This window comes from Microtus pennsylvanicus, chromosome 8 (genome assembly GCF_037038515.1).
Source record: "Microtus pennsylvanicus isolate mMicPen1 chromosome 8, mMicPen1.hap1, whole genome shotgun sequence".
Classification (NCBI taxonomy): domain Eukaryota; kingdom Metazoa; phylum Chordata; class Mammalia; order Rodentia; family Cricetidae; genus Microtus; species Microtus pennsylvanicus.
In genome coordinates, this window is record NC_134586.1 from 32487173 (window position 1) to 32508728 (window position 21556).

At 48.5% G+C, this 21556-nt stretch overlaps 1 protein-coding gene across 5 annotated transcripts in view; it reads right to left on the reverse strand.

Annotated features, from left to right (window-relative positions):
* Positions 1–21556, reverse strand: part of Atg7 (autophagy related 7) — a 215459-nt gene that overhangs the window by 48066 nt on the left and 145837 nt on the right. The window contains exon 19 of one of the 5 annotated variants that reach the window (XM_075983123.1): positions 14351–14427. The exons of the other annotated variants lie outside the window; for them this stretch is intronic. Within the exon in view, the coding sequence (XP_075839238.1) occupies positions 14374–14427 (54 nt within the window). The 3' untranslated portion in view covers positions 14351–14373. Of the gene's footprint in view, positions 1–14350; positions 14428–21556 lie in introns of those variants that run through there. 5 annotated transcript variants of the gene reach the window in all.

A 21556-nucleotide genomic window follows, 5' to 3' on the forward strand; every position in this document is an offset into this window, starting at 1 on the left:
CTCTATAAAACAAAAATACTTTATTGCCGTGACCTTTGACATCTGCAGTTGCACAGATACAGGAGTCTCTTGCGACATTTAATTCCAACCCAGTTCACCTGAAGAGGATTGGTTCCGAACACGTTCACTTTGCTTTCTGAAAAGCTCCAGTCTTTGCTGAGGCGTTGGTGTGTTTGCTGGGTGCCAAAATGTTACTTCACATATGTGAAAAGAAAATTGGCACCAGGTCCACATGAACTAAACTCCTGGCAAGGGCAACGCTGGAGCTTGCCATTGAGAAGATTAGATTCCCAAGAAACCTCTCGGGCTGTGGCCAACATCCACAAATTCAAAAAGAGCCTGTGTGTGTGCAAATATCCACACTTAAGAATACGCTGGCTTCTCCCTGTGTGTTCAGCTTGGGGGTCTATTAGTCACTTGAGTTACCTGGAGCTTAAACGGCTCAGCTGTACGCATTAAATACTTAGCGAATAATAAACATACATTAGTAAGAGAAATGGGAAATTGAGAATGACTATTTTTATTCAAGTCTGAGCTTGTACATTGCAACCGTCTTCCTTGTTAGCCTAGTAAATAAGGCACTTTATACCCTCCTGGTAAGCAAGACTGGTTAGATCATGTTTGTGGTGTGTGTGTATGTGTGTGTGTGCACACACGCATGCTTATATATACATGTGACTTTTTCCAGTTGCTCTGATGTGTTTTCAAGCCTCTTGCTCTTTAAATTGGCTTTTTATAGGCTTTTTGCCTTTGTAGCAACAGCTTCAAAGAAGGAAGCAAACCAAGAGAGGCAGAATTTTATCATTGCGACTCTTACAAGTGATCCAAGCACCGAGGTGGCTGAGGACAGCACTTCTTAGAACCCCAAATCCTGCTTGGCTCAATGCTAGCACAGTTATGGAGCCAAGCCCATGGTGGAGGCAAGTCTGATTCCTCCTGGTTTGCCCCCTTGTGATCCTCTCCCTAGGCCACGATATCGAGGGACTTGGAGATAAACTGAGATTAGACAAGAGTATCATTTGAGATGCACACAGAAACTTGTTTTTAAACTTGGGTCTTACAAGGTGGCATGTTTCTAAGTGAAATGTCAAGATTCACTTTGGGAGACATTTAAAGAATTTTGGGGGTGACAGTTTGACAATTTCCGGTTAACTTTTTTTTTTTTTTTTTTTGGTTTTTCGAGACAGGGTTTCTCTGTGGTTTTGGAGGCTGTCCTGGAACTAGCTCTTGTAGACCAGGCTGGTCTCGAACTCACAGAGATCCGCCTGCCTCTGCCTCCTGAGTGCTGGGATTAAAGGCATGCGCCACCACCACCCGGCTCCAGTTAACTTTTTTACTAATAATTCTGGACTTTTTTCTCAGTCACAGGGATATCACTTACAGGAACAAACCATTGTTTCTAACTAACAGGCCTGTCAATTCCAGGACTCCATCTTCCTTGTCCTACCCACCAGAATAACATGTACTATATATAAAACTATAACATCGCATGTACTATTTCCATGGACATGGGGATTGGTCAAGAGGGTAGATGTACAATCCGATGGGGCCAATCTGGGTCTTTTCTGTATTTTTTTCTTCTCCCATTTTTTTCCTTCCTTCATTCTTCCCTTTCTCCCTCCCTCCTTCCTTCCCTCCCTTCCTTCCTACTTTTAGAAGCATTAGGGACTGAACCTAGGCCTCATGTAAGCCAGGCAAGGGCTCTGACATAGAGCTGCACCCCAGCCCTCTGAACTGGTGTCTAGATACTGGTGATCAGAAGGTGAAGTCTGTTACCCTCCACTGGGGACCCTGTGGCTGCTGGCGGCTAAAGTCCCTGCCACAGAGAAAAGGCAGGGTGAGTCCCTTCAGAACGAAGCCTGCACACACAGGCTCAGGTGAGATCAACAGAGAACTGAGTCTGGAGCCCCCGTTTCTGCCACTCTTTTAATCCATGAGCAGATCCAACATATCCCAGCTACGTAAGAAAGACAATTTTCACTTACATTGGTTAAAATGTGTCACAACTGGAAGAGCCTGAGTTAAGCGAGGCTTCTGAACGGCAGGACCACACTGTTCTTTATGATGGGTACCACTGATCACTCACACCAACTATAGGTTTTGTAGCACCCCAAAATAAATGCTGAGGCTGAGGAGATAGAGTAGTGAGTAAAGAAACTGCCTCACAAATGCTAAGGAACCAAATTTGGATCCCTAGAACCCCAAGTGGTAGCAAATGCCTGTAATTCCGTTACTGTTGCAGTGAGGTGGAAGATGGAACCAGGAGAGTCCCCGCGAGCTCATGGGCCAGCTAGTCTCCCATATGTACCAGCCAAAAGAGACCCTGCCTCAAATTAGGTAGAACAGGAGAAGTGATGCTCAAGATTGCCCGCTGACCTCCACACTGTGTGTACACACATGTGCACACAAAAACTGTAAATTTTCTTGTGCGTGGGTTAACAGTAACAAAAAGTATAAAAACATTTAAATATTTATTTTATCTAAATACCCTACCAACCTAAAATGTATCTATTGATTCAGGAGTTTAGAGCACAAACATTCTTGCCTATATCTTATTTTATCACCTTTGTTCATTTCCCTTACGGAACAAGAAAGGCTAAGAGCCAGATCAAAGAACATAAAAGCATCCACTCAGGGAAAGGCTTGAGCCGCTCTGTCTGTGTTCGTATCAGCTTCCTCCTGCTCACCAGGGCCAGAGATCTGGAAGATGCTGGCAGGTACCAGCATGCTCCTTTGAATTACACCACCGAACTGCTTCAATAACCGATTGCCAGATAAATAATTATAATCAAGTGCTCATTGTGCTAACAATCATTTAATGACTGCCATCCGAAAACACACTACTAAACAGAGCTTTAATGAAGAAAGCTGGAGAGAGGCCAGGGTTTTATGGCGGTTTGCTTAAAGGGAACGAGAGCCATAATCTGTATTTAAGATTCAAAGAGGCCTTTAATCCACATGCTCCACGCTAAATGAGGGAGTGGAGTCATGTTTTGATCAAAAGTTACTGCGTGCATAAAAGAAAGGAACATAAATGTCCCTTTAGGAAAAAGCTCTGGTAAATTACGCTAAGTAAGTGTTTGTGACCATTCGCTTTGGGGGAAGAAGAAGAAGAAAAACATCTGATTTTCATTTTGGACAAGAATACTTGGCTAAAATAAAATAAATGGGAAGAGGATTTGATGTGTCTAATATCATTGAGAACAGAGTGAGTTACGTCTCCATCTACCTCACGGCAGGCACCTTTCTCCTGCTCGTCCTGTTCATCTTCCCGCTCTCCCTTTGCTAGGCCAGGACTGCGGCTCTGGGAAGTCTGATTGTATTCTGACAGGAACTCCCCCATTGAATGACTTTGCTTTGAATGACTCTCAGTCTAGAGTGCTTAGCTAAGGGCTGGATGGGGAAGCAAAGCCCACCATGTTTACATGGGACGGTGAGCAGTTCCAGCCCTGCTGAAGTGGAGTTGGGGGTGCGGGGGATTGGTTGACACAGGCTTCTGGAATGACAGCCATTTTCTGCAAGCTCCTATGTGGCCTGGCCAGGGGCAAACACCACAGACTCCAAATGCTTAAGTCCTTTCAAGTTCAAAGAAGAGGCAAAGCAAACCCTGAACCAGGAACTGTTGCTACAGAGAGGCCAGATGCAGACTCCAGTGCCGCCTCTGACTTAGTGTGCAGAGGTGCGGAGGTGGCGGGCAGACCCCACTGCAGCGGGGCTTCTGGGACCCTCCAGCCCTTGGAAAGTCACAATGGAGAATGACCCTGAGCATCTGGAGAGAATTCTACCCCACTGTGGATTTGGTCTGTCCCAGTGTCTCAGCATGGGTATGTGTATGTGACACAAGGGACAGAAATTAGCAGACATCAGGGGGAAAACACCTACTGGCTTGGGGTGGGCAAGACACACGGGCCAAGCCAGACTTTTCACGATCGTGCTATCTGTGCACTGGCCTAGGAGAGAGTGAAGGAATTTATTTCTGACACAGACATTTTTGTGACATTCTATGTTGCCAAGATGCAATCAAAACATATTGATGAATCTCTAACAAAGGACTTTTATTTGGAAATAAAGACCTGGACAACAGTCCAGACACGGCCCAGGATAGGCTCTGCTTAGGGCAGATAAAAAGGGGAAATCTGAGGCTTGTCAGGACAGGGGAGTGAGCCAGCAGGTAGCTAATGACACCAGGGATTTTAGGGAACTCTAACTAGCAAATGGTGGCAGTGACTATAAGTCAGTGGCCTAGGGGGTGGAGCTTAGTGGCAGAGCCAGCTCAGTATAGGAGCCCGCGGCTCTATCCCCAGCACTGGAAGGCGTGGGTATTGGCTTTAAGGCCATGATGGTTTTATCAGAAATTGCTTAACTACAAACAGTCTTAAAAGCAGGGCCAGTAGCTTCCTTCATGGGTACCTGGGAGGACTTCCTGGAGTAGGGTCCCTGGCCTGACCATTTCCCTTTTCTTCATGGCCCTGAAACTCTAATTGAATGGACTCTGGGAGGGGCGATTTTGTTCTGGCTAACGAATTTCCACAAAGAATATCCACTCTCCTTCAGGAACTTGCCCTTCCTTTGTTGAGCTGAGGTACAGCTGATGGAGTCTTGGTGTACAGTGTCTGGCTCATCAAGTGTCTCCCCATCAATCCTGACTGGAGAAAATGCTGTGTGGTTGCCCCGGAAGAAAGCATGCTGAGCCCACCGGAAGTTAAGCCCACAGGATATCGAGCACACTGGATGATGTTCAGGCCACCTGAGGCTCACTCCACTGGATGCTTGTTTGATTCTTGAATGTTCTGGAAGGCCCACAGTACTACTGAAAGTTGGCCTGATGGGTGGAGGGTAGGTTGCTGAGAGTTCCTCTTTAGGGACCCCCCATCTCATCTCTCTCTTTCTCTTTGTGATGTGAACACCTTGTCCCACCCACACTACCGCCCTGCTGTGCTTCCCTACCCCAGACCAACTGAGAGAAACTTCTAAAGATGACTGAAGGAAATGGCCCCTCTTTTTATGTTCAGTGTCTGAGGTATTTTACTGTAGGAAAAAGAAAGCTAAGATACTGAAAACAGCACAAAACCACAGATTACCTACAGTAAGAGAGAAAACAGGGCTCAGAGGATCTAATGTTACATTATCATTGCCCAGTGGAGTAGGGCTGAAAGTACGGGGATTTATGGTTTGAGCAGAGTGAAGGGTGCCTGTGGGAAATAGCACAGGGACTGCAGACTGGTGGCTCCTCCCAGTAAATGCCACCAAGCTTGGCCTCGTAAATGGTATCGGCTGTAAATGTAGGTAGCGTGTGAGAAGTCACAGGAGCAAGCTTCAATATATATGTGTACAATACATATGCATTCCTTGAGGTAGCAAAATGCCAGTCATCACAAACAGTGACATGCAAATCACTCCCCTTGACATTCGAAGGCTCTGCCACCACCTGGGAGTTAGCGCCCCATGTAGTCTGCCCTTCCATCCGGTTCTAGGGAACAAGAGGTAAGCCACAAAAGACACAGGAAATAGTCATGGTAGACACAGATTGTTCTGCTTGCTTGGCCCTTCGATAGGCACAACAATGAAAAAAAGTTCACCAATCTCTTCCTGACTCCTGGATCACATGACACACATGGGCTACTGCTCCCTGTTATTACTGCTGCTGGGACATCTCCCAGACCCGACCAGCGAGCTACTCTCTCCCTACCACCCCAATGGGGTCACTGGAGAGCCAGTCCAGCAGGTCAGCACAAACAGGCTCAGAGGATTAGCTGTTTGAAGAGGTCCCTGAGCTGTGGCTGCCACGTTACAAGGTCACAGCCATGCAAGGGCAGAGATGAGAAGCTCAGTTTGAATGCCTGGATCTAGTAGTGATTTCCCCTAGAACTTCAGAGTTAAGGACTGGGTTAAAGTCCTGGCAGGGCCTCATTCCGATCATAGGCTGACCAGCATAGTAACCCTGGAGAGTCAGTTCCGGAGGAGCCATTTGTAAGAGAAACTCATTAAGTACTCCCCCCCCTTTTTCCAGTTTTTTGAGACAGGGCTTCTTTGTGTAGTCCAGGCTATCCTGGAACTCACTACATATCCCAGGCTGGCCTGAACTCACAGAGATCTGCCTGCCTCTGTCTTCTGAAGGCTGAGATTAAAGGCATGTGCCACCACCGCTCATTTAAAACTTTTGCTGCTTAGATTTTTTTTGTCGGCAACCAGAGTCACCTGGGGAGAGGGACCTCACCTGAGGAACTGACTCCAACAGACTGGCCTATGGGCATGTCTGTGAGGCATTTTCTTGATTAATAATTGGTGTGAGAGGGCCCAGTCCACTGTGGTGGTGCCACCCCAGGGCAGGTGGTCCTGGGGTGAATAAGAAAGCAGCCCAAGCAAGCCATGGAGAGCAAGTCAGTAAGCGTTCCTCCATGGCCTCTGCTTCAGCTCCTGCCCTGACTTCCCTCCACAACAGACTGTCTTTGTACACTGAAATAAGCCCCTCCCTTCCCTGAGCTGTCGGTCAGTGTTGTATTACAGAAACAAAGTCACGTCTAGAATAGCATTTTCCTGAGTTTTTTTTTTAAAAAACAAAACAAAACAACAAAGACACAAAACCAAAAAAGATTGGAGTGAGACACATTACTGAGCCCAGACCTCTTTAATGTGAATGAGACAACTGTATTGTGAAGCTGTGTGCAGAAGTACCCCTGATCTTTCATCTTTAGTTCCCTGCCAATAATCAAACGTGCACTCATCCACCCACCCAATCATCCATCTACCCCATCCAACCATCTATCCAGCCACCCATCCACCCACCCACCAAACACCCACCAATTCATGCGTCCATCTGTCTGTCTACTCACCCACCCATTCACACATATGTCCATCCATGCATCCATCTATCCACCCATCCACGTACCCATCTGTCTATCCTTATGCTTCCATCCATCCACCCATCCACCCATCCATCCATCCACCCATCCACCCATCCATCCACCCATCCATCCATCCACCCACCCATCCATCCACCCACCCACCCATCCATCCACCCACCCATCCATCCACCCACCCACCCATCCACCCACCCACCCATCCATCCACCCACCCATCCATCCATCCATCCACCCATCCATCCACCCATCCATCCATCCATCCATCCACCCATCCATCCATCCACCCACCCATTCATCCATCCATCCATCCATCCATCCACCCACCCATCCACCCACCCATCCATCCATCCACCCATCCACCCACCCACCCACCCACCCACCCATCCATCCACCCACCCACCCACCCATCCATCCACCCACCCACCCATCCATCCATCCATCCATCCACCCACCCACCCACCCACCCATCCACCCACCCACCCACCCACCCACCCACCCACCCATCCATCCACCCACCCACCCACCCATCCATCCATCCATACACACACACACAGAGTCAGCCAACAATGTAAGCTTTTATTGAGTTCAATGCCAACCTCAGCCATGGAGCAAGGCCTCAAAGTAAAGAGAGGCTAGAGGGTATAGCTAAGTAGTAAAGTATTTGCCTAGTATGTGATAGACCCCATGTTCAAAATCACACACACACACACACACACACACACAAAGAGAGAGAGACAGAGAGTCAGTGGACTAAAAACAGTAGGTCTTCTGGTGTGGCTTTACATTTATCCTTAACGCAGATCTGCAGGGACATCTTGTTAGTGGCATTGTTAGTTCTGCCATCTAACTACCTTCTACCAGGCCACCTTCTCCTAACAAGTCAGGGCTTGATTAGCACTGGGCCTGGCTTAATGGTGCAAATGAGCACACTCCCTGAGAGATGAGAGAGGGCCATAATGCAAAGCCCGACAAGACAGGGCAGATGCGGCTGCTCTCGCATGTCCACTGGCTACCCACACACAGAGCACGGCCCTCGCAGTGCACAGCTGCACTGTCACAGACATCACAAGCACATGAGTCCACTCGGGGGACTGTGCTAACCACACCAGACCAAGATGGCATCTGTCGAGCCTCAGATGAACCCAAGTCCTTCCCAACCCATCAGGTGAGCAAGAGCCCGCCCCTTCCCCAACCCATCAAATGTGCCTAGAGTCCCACAGAAAGTGTGAGGAACAGGTCACAGGGCTGGAGAGAATGAGGTAGGCGGGCTGACAGCGCTTTCTGCTGTGGCTCACCTTTTTCCATGATGTAATTCACAGCCAAGAATGCTTCTCTACAGGGGGAGGACTAATGATTGACAGGAACTCACAAGGAACCAGACATTCAGATGTCCACTTCTCTTGAGCAGCCCAGTGCCTGAGTGGCCGTGGAAACTTTTGCAATTTTAGTGAAAAAGAGCCCCACGGGGGTAGGGTGAGGGCTGGGTGGGTAAAGTGCTCTCTGTGCGAGCATGAGGACCTGAGCTCAATCCCCAGCACCCACAAAGAAGCTGGATGTGGTGGTCTGTGTCTCAAGACATAAAAAGTAAGGTGCAGAGCAACACAAGAAGACCTCTTGTCGACAGCATCCATAGTGTGAGCACAGCTAAGTACACACACACACACACACACACACACACACACACACACACACACACACGGCGGGAGGGCCCACCTAAGAAGATGGACTGGGAGCACTAGAGCAGCAAGGGCAGGGGAAGTGGGAAGGACAGGACACAAAGGATCTGCCCCTCGGGAAAGTCAGGTGGCCCATTCTCTCACTTAGCCCCACTTCCAGTCCACTCTTTCTGAACTTACTCCGAGCCTGCAGAATCCTGTGGTGATTTGTACCAACTCCAAACGGTTTAAAAATAGTTTGCTAAATACCTTCCTAGAGACATGGAAACCTGAGGCCTTTCTGAGCGCTGTCCAGTCATACCTCAAAGGGTAAGCAGGGTGGAAAGTCATGCTCCCCTCCCCCCACTGAATTCCCGAGTCAGACTTCTGCCTGTCATTCTTCTGATGTCACAGGTTAACCATGCCATCCAGGGCTGAGTGAGTGTTTCAGAAAAGCAGCCACACTGTAAGAATCCTGGCATTTCTGAGCAGCTACTGTATGGAACCTCAGCTGTGGCAGCAGCGGAGGAGAGCTTTTTAAATTCTGTATTATTTTGAAATAAGAGAACTCAAAGGTGGAAGGAATAAATAATAAGACATTAGTCACCGTCTGAGGCGTGACATGTAAAGTGGGGAAATAAAACCTTTGCTGTCTTGTGAATGGCATCTTCGTGGGGCTGAGTGAGAGACCGATCATAAACACAGGCAGATAAACGATTCCAAACAGTGCTAAGAGCCATGACCGGAACAAAGGAGGAGTAAAGAGGGGCCAGTTGTGTGTGTGAGGGCCTGGGTTTGATCCCCAGCACTGCAGGAAACAAAACTGAAACTAAAAACCGAACTGGAGCTCTGGGCGCATCCCTATTGAAGGTCAACAGGGCGAGGCGCTCAAGCGTGTCCAAATCCTGAGCCCTGAATTTAAACCCGGAGCTGCCTGATTTCTGCCTGTTCCTAAGAATTCCCCAGCTTCTCTTTAGTTTCCTGAGAAACTAAAGACCGAGGAACAGAGCCCCTTTGTTCCAAAGCCCTCCCTGTGGGACAACAGCAGATCCTGAGGTCTGTGGTCCAAGCTGTGATCCTGATGCCGGGGGACACTTGATTCCTACAGATGACACTTGACACGCTGTCATCCCTAGCACAGCCCTCTGTCCAGTCCCACACTTCATAAAAGAGCACTGGCGAGGCCTCAGAGGTGAGAGGCACTTCCAAGAGGCCAGTGCTCACAAGCGCCTCACCAGGCAGGCGCTGTCCCTCTCTCTGCTTTTTCCATTACACCATGCAGCCCTCCAGAAGACTCAAGGAGCTTCATTTGTCTCTGACTGAACAAGGCAGTAACTACCTTGGCCCTGCACATGGGAGTGAGTGATTGCTTTATGTGGCTGCCAAGCAAGGCTCTGGTGCTGCGGACTCGGACACAGAACTGGCAACCAGTAGCTCAGCATTCTAGACTGTGCCGAAGAATTTTCTCACCTTCTCCTTCTGGGGTCCACAATTAAGATGTGGGAAAACATACTTATGTCTCATTCAGAATTCAGCGAGTCACAAATCCCCGGCTGCTGTGAGCATCTCTCCCCCACTGTAAGCCCGCTGCCTTGTATTAACAGTTCCTGTGATGTGTGTAGCTGCGTTTCGCTCTAGCGACAGCAGCTGGTTGGTGGAGCCCGTCCTCTGGTGCCCACAGGATCATTCCATTCTCCACATTAGTAATAAGCCACAGCCTTCAGATTCTAAAACAGAGGCAGAAACGCTCACTAGACTCCAGATGCCTCTAAATAGAATTAAAGTTAAATTTCACTGCCCATTGTGGAAGACACAAATAAGGAATATTGTACCAATTTCTAGAATATGCTCCAGAGAGCAAAGCTGTGGACAGACCCATCCTGGGCTTGGATGCCTAGAGGTCCTTGCAGCTTGCAGGGGACTGTCGGTCACTGCTACCCCCCCCCCCCACAACAGTCCAACTCTGACAAAACAAAAAAAAGCCAATCACACAAGCTCTTTCTGATAGACTAGGCCTTTACAAAGCTCTAGAACTTTCTGAGGTATCTCACCTACACTTATACACACACACACACACGAAAAAGAGACAAAAAAAGAGAGGTATACAGAGAGAGGGAGAGACAGAGGGAGAAAAAGAAAAATAGATTTACATTTTCTGAGGTTTTTGTTTTATAAGACAGGATCTCAGTGCATGACCCAGACTGACCTCAAACTGGTGATCCTCCTGCCTCTGCCTCCCGAGTACTAGGATTAGATGTGCACCACCATACCCAGTTTCAAAGACTGATTTACTAGATAAATATATCATCATCATCGTCTTCATTTATAGTTACTCCCTCCCTCCAAGATGTTATTAAAGAAACAGTTAAACTCTGATGAAAATAACAACCTCGTCTAGGACACATGAGGAGCAGCATCACCACGGGCCAGGCTGAGGTGTGACTGTCGGTGATGGGGGTGACAATGGATGTCGCATCTGTTGAGTGCTCGCTCCATGCCAGGATCTGTGCTACAGTCTTAATCTACACTACTCGGTCCCCACAGAACCTGGGCTAGGTTAGCACCACAGTTCACAGAAGAGGGCTGCCTCTGAGGACAGATCTGCAGCCGCCCTGAGGTAGTAAATTCTTTAGTTAAAATTGCTGTGTTTGTGTGTGTACACTCACCTGTACCAGAGGCTAAGCCTGAGTTTCTTCCTCTATTACTTTTTTGACATATTTTCCTTTTTTTTTGATACAGTGTCTTACTCTGCAGTCCTGGAATTTGCTTTTTAGATTAGGCTGGCCTCAAATTCACAGAGAACTGCCTGATTCTGTTTCTCAAGTTCTGGGATTAAGGTGTGCACCACCAATCAACCACCTTACATTTTGACGTTGGCTCTCTTGCTGAACTGTGAGCTCATAGTTTTGGCCCACAGCAGGGCCCACAGAATCTTCTGTCTGTGCTTCCCCAGAACCAGGGTCACCACACACATGTACATGCATGCATGCACGTGCACACAGACACACAGACAGACAGACAGACAGACAGACAGACAGACAGACAGACACATACACACACTTTTACATGGGCGCTGGGAATCTGACTTCAGATCCTCATGCTGTGGATCAGCCCTTTACCCTCTGACTATCACTCCAGCCCCATGGAACTAAAACTTGAGCATGGAGAGGCAGTTCTAGAACCTCTTTTGTAGTAGCCTTGCCCCTACTACAGAGAGCAGCAATTCCAGCCACTTGCTGCCATCAAATCTTTCCAAACTCAATTTTGGTTTCATAAAAACTGATTTCCGGCATTCATTTTTCATTTAGGGATCTTAATTACATTGTATAATGACAACAATTCTATCTGGCAGTTTGGCAGGAAACCTGAATGATTCTTGGAAGGTATCTGCCTCAGCTGGTGGCCATGGAGATTAGAGGGAATCTAGAAGGTCATCCACCAGCTGAGAGCACCCAGCATTCCCCGGCCACACACTCAGGCAACCATCGCCTAGATCATCAGGAGAGCTGGATGAGGGAAGCCAGTTAGGAAAGATCTCCTGACAACACACGCAGTAAAAAGATATTCTAGTCTTATTTTTCAGCTTGGTCCTGGTCCTGATGCTTAACTCATGTTGTCATGCTTCTACTGAGGAGCTCTCTGGTGGCCACAGATCTGTCTTTGGGAATGGCCTTTTCCTTAACTTTGGTCACACGAGGTCACAGGCCTCATCCTGGGACAAGGCCTTTTATTCGGGGTTAGAGAAGATGCGGGCTGTTTCTCCTTGGATTCTCGATGTTCCGTTTCAGGCAGTCATGATCCTGCATCTTGAGAGACTCTCATCTGCAGGAAAAGACCCCGTCTCTGTTCTCCTGAGCTGAGCTTCTCTGACTACAAGCATGAGAAATTTGAGCTGCATGCTATCTGTGTTTCCCAGTGACAATTCAAGATGGCTATGTATCTCTTAAAGAATCTGGGAATAGGGCTGGAGAGATGGCTCAGTGGTTAAGAGCACTGGCTGCTCTTCCAGAGGTCCTGAGTTCAATTCCCAGCACCCACATGGTGCCTCACAGTCATCTATAATGAGATCCGGTGCCCTCTTCTGGCATAGAGGTGTACATGCAGATAACTCACCATATATATGAAATAAACAAATCCTATTTTAAAAAAAACAAACCAAAAAACAACAACAACAACAACAAAAGAATCTGGGAATAATTTAGAAATGGCACCAGGAAGGTAATCTTGGCACCCTGGGGTAACTGCAGAAGGTGAGCCAGGGTGGTGATAGAAGTCATGAGAAATGTCCCACCCAGGGTGGAAAAATGCCCAACCATTGTCGTGAAGCCCACACAACCGACTGCACAGGATAGAGGGCAGTGTCAGATGACCGGAGAGAGGCAGCTGGCATTCCAGAAGGGGCAAGAACCCCACGGCAGGCTCATCCCAGACAGTTCTCATTCTCCTCCTCAGCATCTTATCTGTCCACCTCTCCTGGTCCTTCTTCTCAGGCTTCCACAGCCCACCCCAGCCCTCCTCTTCCCTCAGGGTCTTATAGTTCAAAGGGTAACATCCTCACAAGTGTGAGCCGCTAATGGAGGCACTGCTTGTGCTTCAAATAGGACAGTCTCAGGAGAATGACTGTCAAAACACGCCCCACATGCCACCTCCTGTGTGTGGCTCACAGGTAGCCACAGGTAGCCACCTACCTGTGTGTGGCTGCCACAGGTAGTTAGGGGCTGCCTTCTGTGTTCCAAGGGCACTTCATGAGAATACTCATGACCTTACTGGGTAGATCCTATCTGTTAAATTTTATATGTCCTTGAGCCGAAAAAAATGGGGTTGGGTGGGATTTTGGTGTCTTTTTACAAAATGGGAATTCACAATGGCTCAGCAGGTGCAGGAGTTGCTGGACAAGCCTGAGGACAGTTGTGGGCACTGGGAGTGGGGGCGGAGTATGAAGACAGGAGGATCTCTGGGGTTTGCTGGCTATCAGCCTATGTCTAGGTTCTGTAAGAGTCCCTGCCACAAGAGAAAAGAAAAGAGAAAGGTAAAGTAGGTGTTCAATATCTTCCTCTGGCCAGTTCACACACACACCTGAACATGGATATATGCACACGTACCTCTACCACCACATGCAATGGGAATTCACTCATTTTTCTTTTTGTGGAATGGCTGAAAGAATTCTGTGACTTGTGACATTTTGCTTTTTTCTTTAAGGGAATGTCACCTGAAGAGGAAATTCTCTCAGAAGCCATCAGTTTAGTGCACAAGGCCATGCCTGGTAAAGGCAGGCTTTGGTGATCTGTGCTTCCTGGCAGACATCAAGGTAGAGACTTGAGGTATGCCCTACATTGCAGCATTCTGGCAGCAGAAGTGTCACCTGCAAGCTGGCGAAAGGGAGAAACTGACTGAGCTGTGCAGTTTCCCCAAGGAAGAACAGAGATACCAGGGGACAAGGGGTACATGCATGAAGATCTTTAGTCCACACCACACTATGCAAAAGGATGCTCAGAGCTCCTGTTGGTCATCCAACAAGATACCCCTTCTCACAACATCAAAAGAGCCATCAACTCAGCAAGCACATAGCTGATCTGCCTGAGATGTGGGCACTGTGGCCACTTCCACATCATCTGATTATTGACAGTAAATGAGACACTGCCCTGAGATGGCTCAGGGCTGGATGCCGTGAGATGGGACTAAGTTAATTTCTGAGATAATTTCCCACAGGTACGAGGCAGTATGGTGTAGGGAGTAAGATCCTACCCTTCCTCCACCCCTGCACTGTTCCTAAGTCATGGCCAGTTGCAAGGCCTGCAAGTAATGACTTTTATAAAGAGGTCAGCACAGTACCTGGGACCTAAGCGCCAGCTGCGTCAACAGTCCCTCCTCACCTGGGGTGTGGTAGGCTCCACGACTTCTAGGGACATCTGAAACCAGAGACAGGCTGAGCGCTACAAATGCCGGCTTCTACAGGCCATGATACACACACACACACGATAAAAGTTCACTTTATAAATGAGACACAGCAATGGGGAGACAGGAGCAACTGAGAGTCAACCACACCACCCTGACAAGAGTAAGATAAACTGTCAGCCTCATCAGCCTGGCAGGCTGGGGCTCTTGTGAGGCTAAGACACGAGCACCCTGATACTGTGGCAGGCAACATGACAACTGAGCTGGGTGCTAAGTGACTGAGGGGTGGGCAATGTATGCATCAGGGATGTGCAGAACAAAAGGACCATTCATGTCCCAGGCAGGAGGCAGTGGGGCCAAGCACCTTCGTCATGCTACTGGAAACACCATAGCGCCCACAGCTTAGGAACTTCTGATGTCTTGAGTTTTCCACATACTGTCATGGGTAGCCAAAGCCACTCAATGTAAAGAGATGATTAAGAGGATCCCTGGAGCTATATGTGGCCTGGCTAAAATGCCACAAAGGGCTAGGATAACAGCTATCACCGCTACCAGAGGCTAGGCCCAGGGGCAGTCTCATTTGCAACTGGATGGCTTGCTTACTGACTGAGGACAACTGCCCTGATATAAGCAAAGGCCAGGTGGGGTGACTGATGTCTCGTCCCGCCCCCCCACCGCTGCTCCCCCCACCCCCACCCCACTTTGTCTGTTATCAGAGAGCAAAGTGGCTTCTGGCTTTTGTCTTGGCTTTGCCTAAAGGAGTCACAGAGTTACAGTGCACATTGATTTTTGGAACCTTCCACAGCTTAAGTTTTTATCATAACTGATTTGCAAGAATGTCCTGGCTTGTCTTAATTTTCATTCTAAAGACTTTTTGGGTTTTTTTTTTATGTTCTATGGTTTTATGTTTAACTATCTAAAATCTTTGATTTTTTTCTTCATTTGAATGTACATATATATGAAAGCACACATTTGTCATTCTTGTACCTGGAAACCTGCCAAGATCATGTGTCTGAGATGACACACACTGCAATCATCTACAAATCCAGGGCAAGTCTCAGAGAATGATCCCCAGATAACGCAAGGGATTTTAGTATGTTAAATGTCACCATAAAAAAACAAAAGTTTTCCAGGCAGTAGTGGTGCATGCCATTTATCCCAGCACTCAGGGGGGCAGAGGCAGGTAGATCTCTGTATGTTTGAGACCAGCCTGGCCTACAGAGTGAGTTCAAGTACAGCCAGGGTTACACAGAGAAACCCTGTACCAATAACAAAACAAAACAAAAAACCCAAACAAAGAAAACACACTAAAAAAAAATTCATATTCCACAGTCAGAAATCAAAGATGGGATCTGCCACATGACAGGCTGGGCATGGGCAGAATCCAGGCTGTCTCTTCCTTGTCCACCCCAAGTCCAACAGGAGCCAAAACATGTTTTGATTTCATTCTGGTTCTATGGAGGAGAGTGGAGAAGAGCCCAGCCAAGTGTAAGAATAGTGAGCGGGCTGTCAGTGAAGCCCAGTTCTGATGTCCAGGCCCTGGCTAGTTCTTAAGTCTGAGAAGAAACACTTTAGTCTTCTCAAGGACACTAGTTTTGAGTAGCTGCATTAACTTTGAAACTCTTGAAGTGTGTTCATGTGTGTGAGAATGTGTGAGTTTTCAAAATGAAGAGCTGTTTTGAAAACGAGGTTTCAGTACTACAGAAATTCAAGTTCTTCAGGATGTGCTTCTGCCACAGAGGCCCGTTCTATTAGGATGAGCTGGGTGACTTAGAGTCGAGACCTATTCCAGAACAGGACATCCATCCCGTCACCCACTGAGCCAGAATGGATAAGGTCTGGGGCATATGTCATACAAGACTTACCTCCATGGCCTTCAAGGGGCTGAAGGGTTAGAGAGGGTGTCAACACACACACCTGACTGCTGCACACACATTCACCTGGTGTTCACGTGGGCAGCGTTAATCTACCCCAAAGCAAGGCACCAAGCAGCCAAGTGCGATTAACTGGCACCCCGCAATCTCCAGCACTCCCTAGAAGGGAGTTACTCAGGGCATACCATGTCCTGTGCAACTGGAGCTTTATTTTTTTGTTTTCTTTGGCCCAGACTGGGCACAAACCTGTAGGCTTAAACGACTCTCCTGCCTCAGCTCCTCAGTGGCTGGGGCCAGAGGGGTGCACTGTTGTGCCTGGCTGCAGCTCTCACTGTCCTCCAATGGTTTCTCACCAAGAAGGGAAGAAGGTAAACCCTTTGTTATCACCGAGGGTAACCCAGCTCCCTGAAGAACAATCCTAGCCCCTGTTCTCCTTCCCCTGCACTGCCTTTGAGCTGGCCACGGACCTCTCTATCTGGAATCTGTCACCACTCACAACTGCCATCTGTCGCCGGATAATCAGAAGCTGGAGTCACCGCTCACTTCAAAGCAGCTTCCTGCCATGTCCTGCACTTCATTATCTGAGAAAGAACCATTTACCATCCATGCTGGCTGGGATGACCCTTTCTGCTGGGAAGACTTTGAAACGTAACACTCCGGCCTGGCATGAGGGTAGATCCCAAGGTAGTCACCAACCTCCATTAACCTGGCTGTCCTCTCCCCTCTCCGTGGGGGGAGGGGGGGACTGGAATATTAGGGTCTCATTGAGGGAAAAAAAACCCAGCTGCCTCCACTTCCTTCCAGTGGCTTCAAAGCCATCAATAACTATTGGCTCCCCAGAAGCACAGACCTTGAGGCCCTCTCTGCAAGGCCTGTTCTTCGCCTTCAGTGGCTCTCCTTTGGGCACAGCACAGTGTGCAGTGGAAGGAGGCTGTGGAGGAAGCTGCCCCTTCCTTATGGTCTAACATGCACCTTCAGTTCCTTCCTGCCCAGCGTGCCACAGGGCAGACCAGCAGGTACTGGACACCAGTCACAACATTTGCCTTGCCCTATCCAAGCTCACACTGTTGGTGACATTCACAGCTGAGTCTCGAAGAGGTCCGCCACCTTGACAGAAGAATACAGGTGAGCAGAAGATGCTATGAGGGCATGCGCCTGTAAGCGCAGTGCTAAGTAAGCAGGAGGACCCTGAGGGACTTGCTGGTCAAACAAAGTAGCTCCGTATTCAGTGGAAAAGACTGTGTCTAAAAAAAAAAAAAAAAATAACAGGGTGGAGATCTGATGTCAAAGCCCTCCATATCCACTGACACACACGAATATGCCATATACACAGAGATTATTACTAAAGAGAGTCACCATGGGACCTAGCAATTCTCCTTCCAGGCAGATACCCCCAAACAATTGAAAACTGACATTATCATAACAAGCCGCACACCAATGTTGACAACAGCACCATTCTCCTGATCCAAAGGGCAGCAGCCCACACACCCACAAGTAGATGGCATGGGAAACAACGTGCTCTTTCCAGACGGTGTTTTGGGCAGAAAGAAGTTCTGACACATGCTCCAGTGAACCTTACGCTAGAAGAGAGAGGCCAGCCAGAAAAGACCACTCTCTCTGTAGACCAGGCTGGCCTCGAACTCACAGAAATCCATCTGTCTCTGCCTCCCAAGTGCTGGGATTAAAGGTGTGCACCACCACCACCCAACCTGGTGAATACATTTTTAAATTATCACATTAAACCATTTTACTTTTTGAGATGAACTCACCTATTCCAGGTAGAAAATGACCTTGAACTCATAACTTTCCTGCCTTCATCTCCTAAGTGCTGGGACTGCAGGTGTGCACCACCCACCATGTCCGATTTTATGAGAGGCTGGGGATCAAGCCCAGGACCTCATGCATATTAGGCAAACACTCTACCAACTGACCAACATACCCAAGCCCCAAGAATATACTGTTTTAAAGGACAGTTCATAAGGTATATGTTTTATATCTCGGTTATAGTGGCTATCCCCTCTCAAATGAAAATGATAATTTAGAAGCTCAATGATGGTGAAGACAGGCAGGGAGATCAGGACTCCAGGTCTGTTCTCTCACTCTTTCCCAGCCAGGGCTCACTTTCCAGAGGACTCCACACTCAGTCAGCACAGGTTGCCCTGGCCAGGTGTCACTACTGAGGTTCACATCCTAATTCTGGCTCCTAGGGCTGGCTCTATAGGACAGTGATAAGGGGTATGGCTGAGGCCCTAACTCTGATGGATAGCGAGTGCTGGAGACCTCACACAATGTGTTTTATATTTTGGGATTCAACAGCCAGGACCCAAACTTCACTGAGTGAAGGGTGGGGGCAACCGAACCAGAAACTCACAGGGGAGGGATGAGGTTGTGGTGAGGTGGTCCGGGACAGATTTAGAGTACTTATTTGAAAAGAAGCAAATGTCTACACAGCAGACACAATGGGGAGCCCTGTGACTGCAGCAGAGTTGTGGGGATCGTCTGTTTGGCTTGTTGGTGCTTTCTTCACTGCTAGGACAGAACCCAGCACCTCGCATTTGCTTTGCCACTGAGCCACATTCCCAGCCGCCAAATAGCCATCCAGTCTAGTTTCTGCCCTCAAGAGCTCAGTCTCTCTGCGGGGAAGCCGGCATGAAACTGTTAGTCCCATGAATTAGGGTAGGTAGAAGGACTAGCATGTGAATGGGAAAGCTCGCTTCACAGGCTGTGCATCAACACTACAGTGGCAGGTAGCTAGCCCAACGTCCTCTAATGCAGGCTACCTTTTCTTGCCAATTTTCTATAAGCCCTGGGTAGAGAGCTCACATCTGTGAAACCTAGAAGCCTCCCAGATGGAAGGGCTGGCCGACCAGGGCCAGCTGTCGGGAACTTCAGTGAAGGAGTAAAGGCCATGCTACTCCAACAAACAGTGGCTCACAGATGGTTTCCAGCAGAAGGTGTCCTAGAGCGGCAGCTACAGAGAGGGTGACCTCCGTGGCCCCTTCCCTATGCGGAGCAAGCCATAAAATTCCTGGGAGAAAGATGCTACTCCTGAGCTAACACGAGGAAATTGACCCTTATTACCAGGAACTGCCATCCATCCTGGATGGATCTGTCTAAGCCAGCTCCCTGCAGTAATCTCCTTATCTCCCACTGATGACTGCCTCTGATTTACTGCCCTACCCCAGCCATAGCAGTCCTTCACAAACTTACCATTTGTTTTCGAAAGGTCTAAAAGCTTCCTCTCTCTGCACTCTCTTTTAAAGATTTTATTTATTTATTTTTGAGATAGGATAGCCCTGGTTGGTAGGAAACTTGCTATGGAGACCAGGCAAGTCTCAAACTCGGAGAAATCTATTCGCCTTTACCTCTTTGAGCGCACCACCATGCCCAGCAAGGTTTTTCTTTTTGCTTGTGTGTCTGTGTGAGAGTGTGTCTGTGGGGGCCAGGAAGGCACTCAGATCCCCTGGATCTAGACTTACAAGTGGCCGTGGGCCACCACGTAGGTGCTAGGAACTGGAACTGAGTCATCTGGCAGAGCAGTCAGTGCTCTTAACTATCTTTTGAGGTCCTAAAAACCGCTCCTTTTTCTCTCTTGAAACAGGACCTTGCTGTGTGGTTTAGGTTGGCTTTGAACTCTGGACACGCTGCCACGTCATCACGGTTGCTTCTTCATTCTGCTCCGGGCATTTCCTTGGTTCTTCACTCTGTTATGAGGTCCCCATGCATATGCAAAAGCCAGTAAACTGTGCATACTTTGGTCCTGCTGATCTGACTCACGCAAGCCTCCTCCAGGTCCGGCTCAGGTCGGAATTAAGAAACAAGCTGGGCAGACTTGGCCCTTGGACTCTGCTCTGTGTCTGCCTCCACTTCATCTCCAGCTGCCCTCTCTGGCACTCTCCTGCCACAAAGAGTGAGCTTGGGCCTTGGGAATCCTGACATGTGGACACAGCAAGTTGATCCCAGGCCACCCTGGGGAGGCACATACAGCACTGCCAAGTCATACAATGCAACGTGAATTGTCTATTTTCATGAGGGTCCTCCAGAGAGACGGTCTGTGGGCAGGATGACTCACGAGAGAGCTAAATGAATTCGCCCCACAGAGAAGACAAAGGGCTTGGAACATCACTGAAATGAGAAAAATTGGCCACAGCAGCTGCAGTGCTTTAAGGTCTTCACCCCTCCTGCCTACTCCCCTACCCACTGCCAGCAGTGAATGCTTTCTCCTCTCTCTCTCTCTCTCTCTCTCTCTCTCTCTCTCTCTCTCTCTCTCTCTCTCTCTCTCTCTGTCTCCCCATGCTAAGGTTCTGCTATTGTTGGCAAAAAGGGACAGCAGAGACTGGGAAGTATTCCCTTTAGTGAGTGTCTTTTACCCCTCTGAGTTTTCTGGAATTATCTTTTTCAAAGATGGCTCTGGATTGCTCAGAGTGACACTCAAACATCTTGACTTCTTTCTAGGTGGAAAAAGTGTTAACAAAACCGTGAACAGGCCTTTCCACACATAAGTATACCCAGTGCTCAGGCCGCAAGGGAAGGAGGTCCATGGCCCTGCTTGGACTCTTCTTGGGCATCTAGAAAACTCTTGGTTACTTTCGCATGAAGCTGACCACACCCTCCCTCTTTTCATAGTCCAGGGAGGGAACCTCCCGGCTTCAGGACAGCCCCTCCAGGCATGCTTGGCAGAACTGGAGATACCTCATGTTTGCTAAGAAAGGGAATTATTTGTTTTTCACCCTTTGAGGTTTTAACAAATAGTACAGTCAGTGGTAACAGAGCCAGGTCCCCACTGGATTGTCCCTGGGTCTGAAGTAGTCACTAGTACACACTGTCTGCAGATAAGAGCTGGTCCTGGCTTGGACTCACAGCAGTGATAAATGCTGGCCAGCTAGATATCTTTGTTGGTAGCATGTAGCTGTTGTCCTGCATTAAAGAACACTGAAGAGAACTGGTCTCAGCACCAAAATGTCTCTCCTCCCCAGAACAAAGGCTGGTCCACCTGCATCTGATGGCAGAGTCAGGAGCCCTCGGTGTCAGGGCTTTTACTGAGGCTTTGGGAGCGGTCTATGTAAAGAAGCCGAGATAACTGGTTCCCCACCTGGGCAGGAATCATGGAGGAGGAGAGGGACATAGGACAGGAGACTCCACAAGTTAGGCCAGCACACAGAAGCTGCTTTGGAGATTAAGCCTGCCGTGGCTAATTCAGTGAACCTTCCTGTGGGTCTCACTGCCTCCTCTTTAACATACACAGACCATAAATGCACCCATCTGAGGT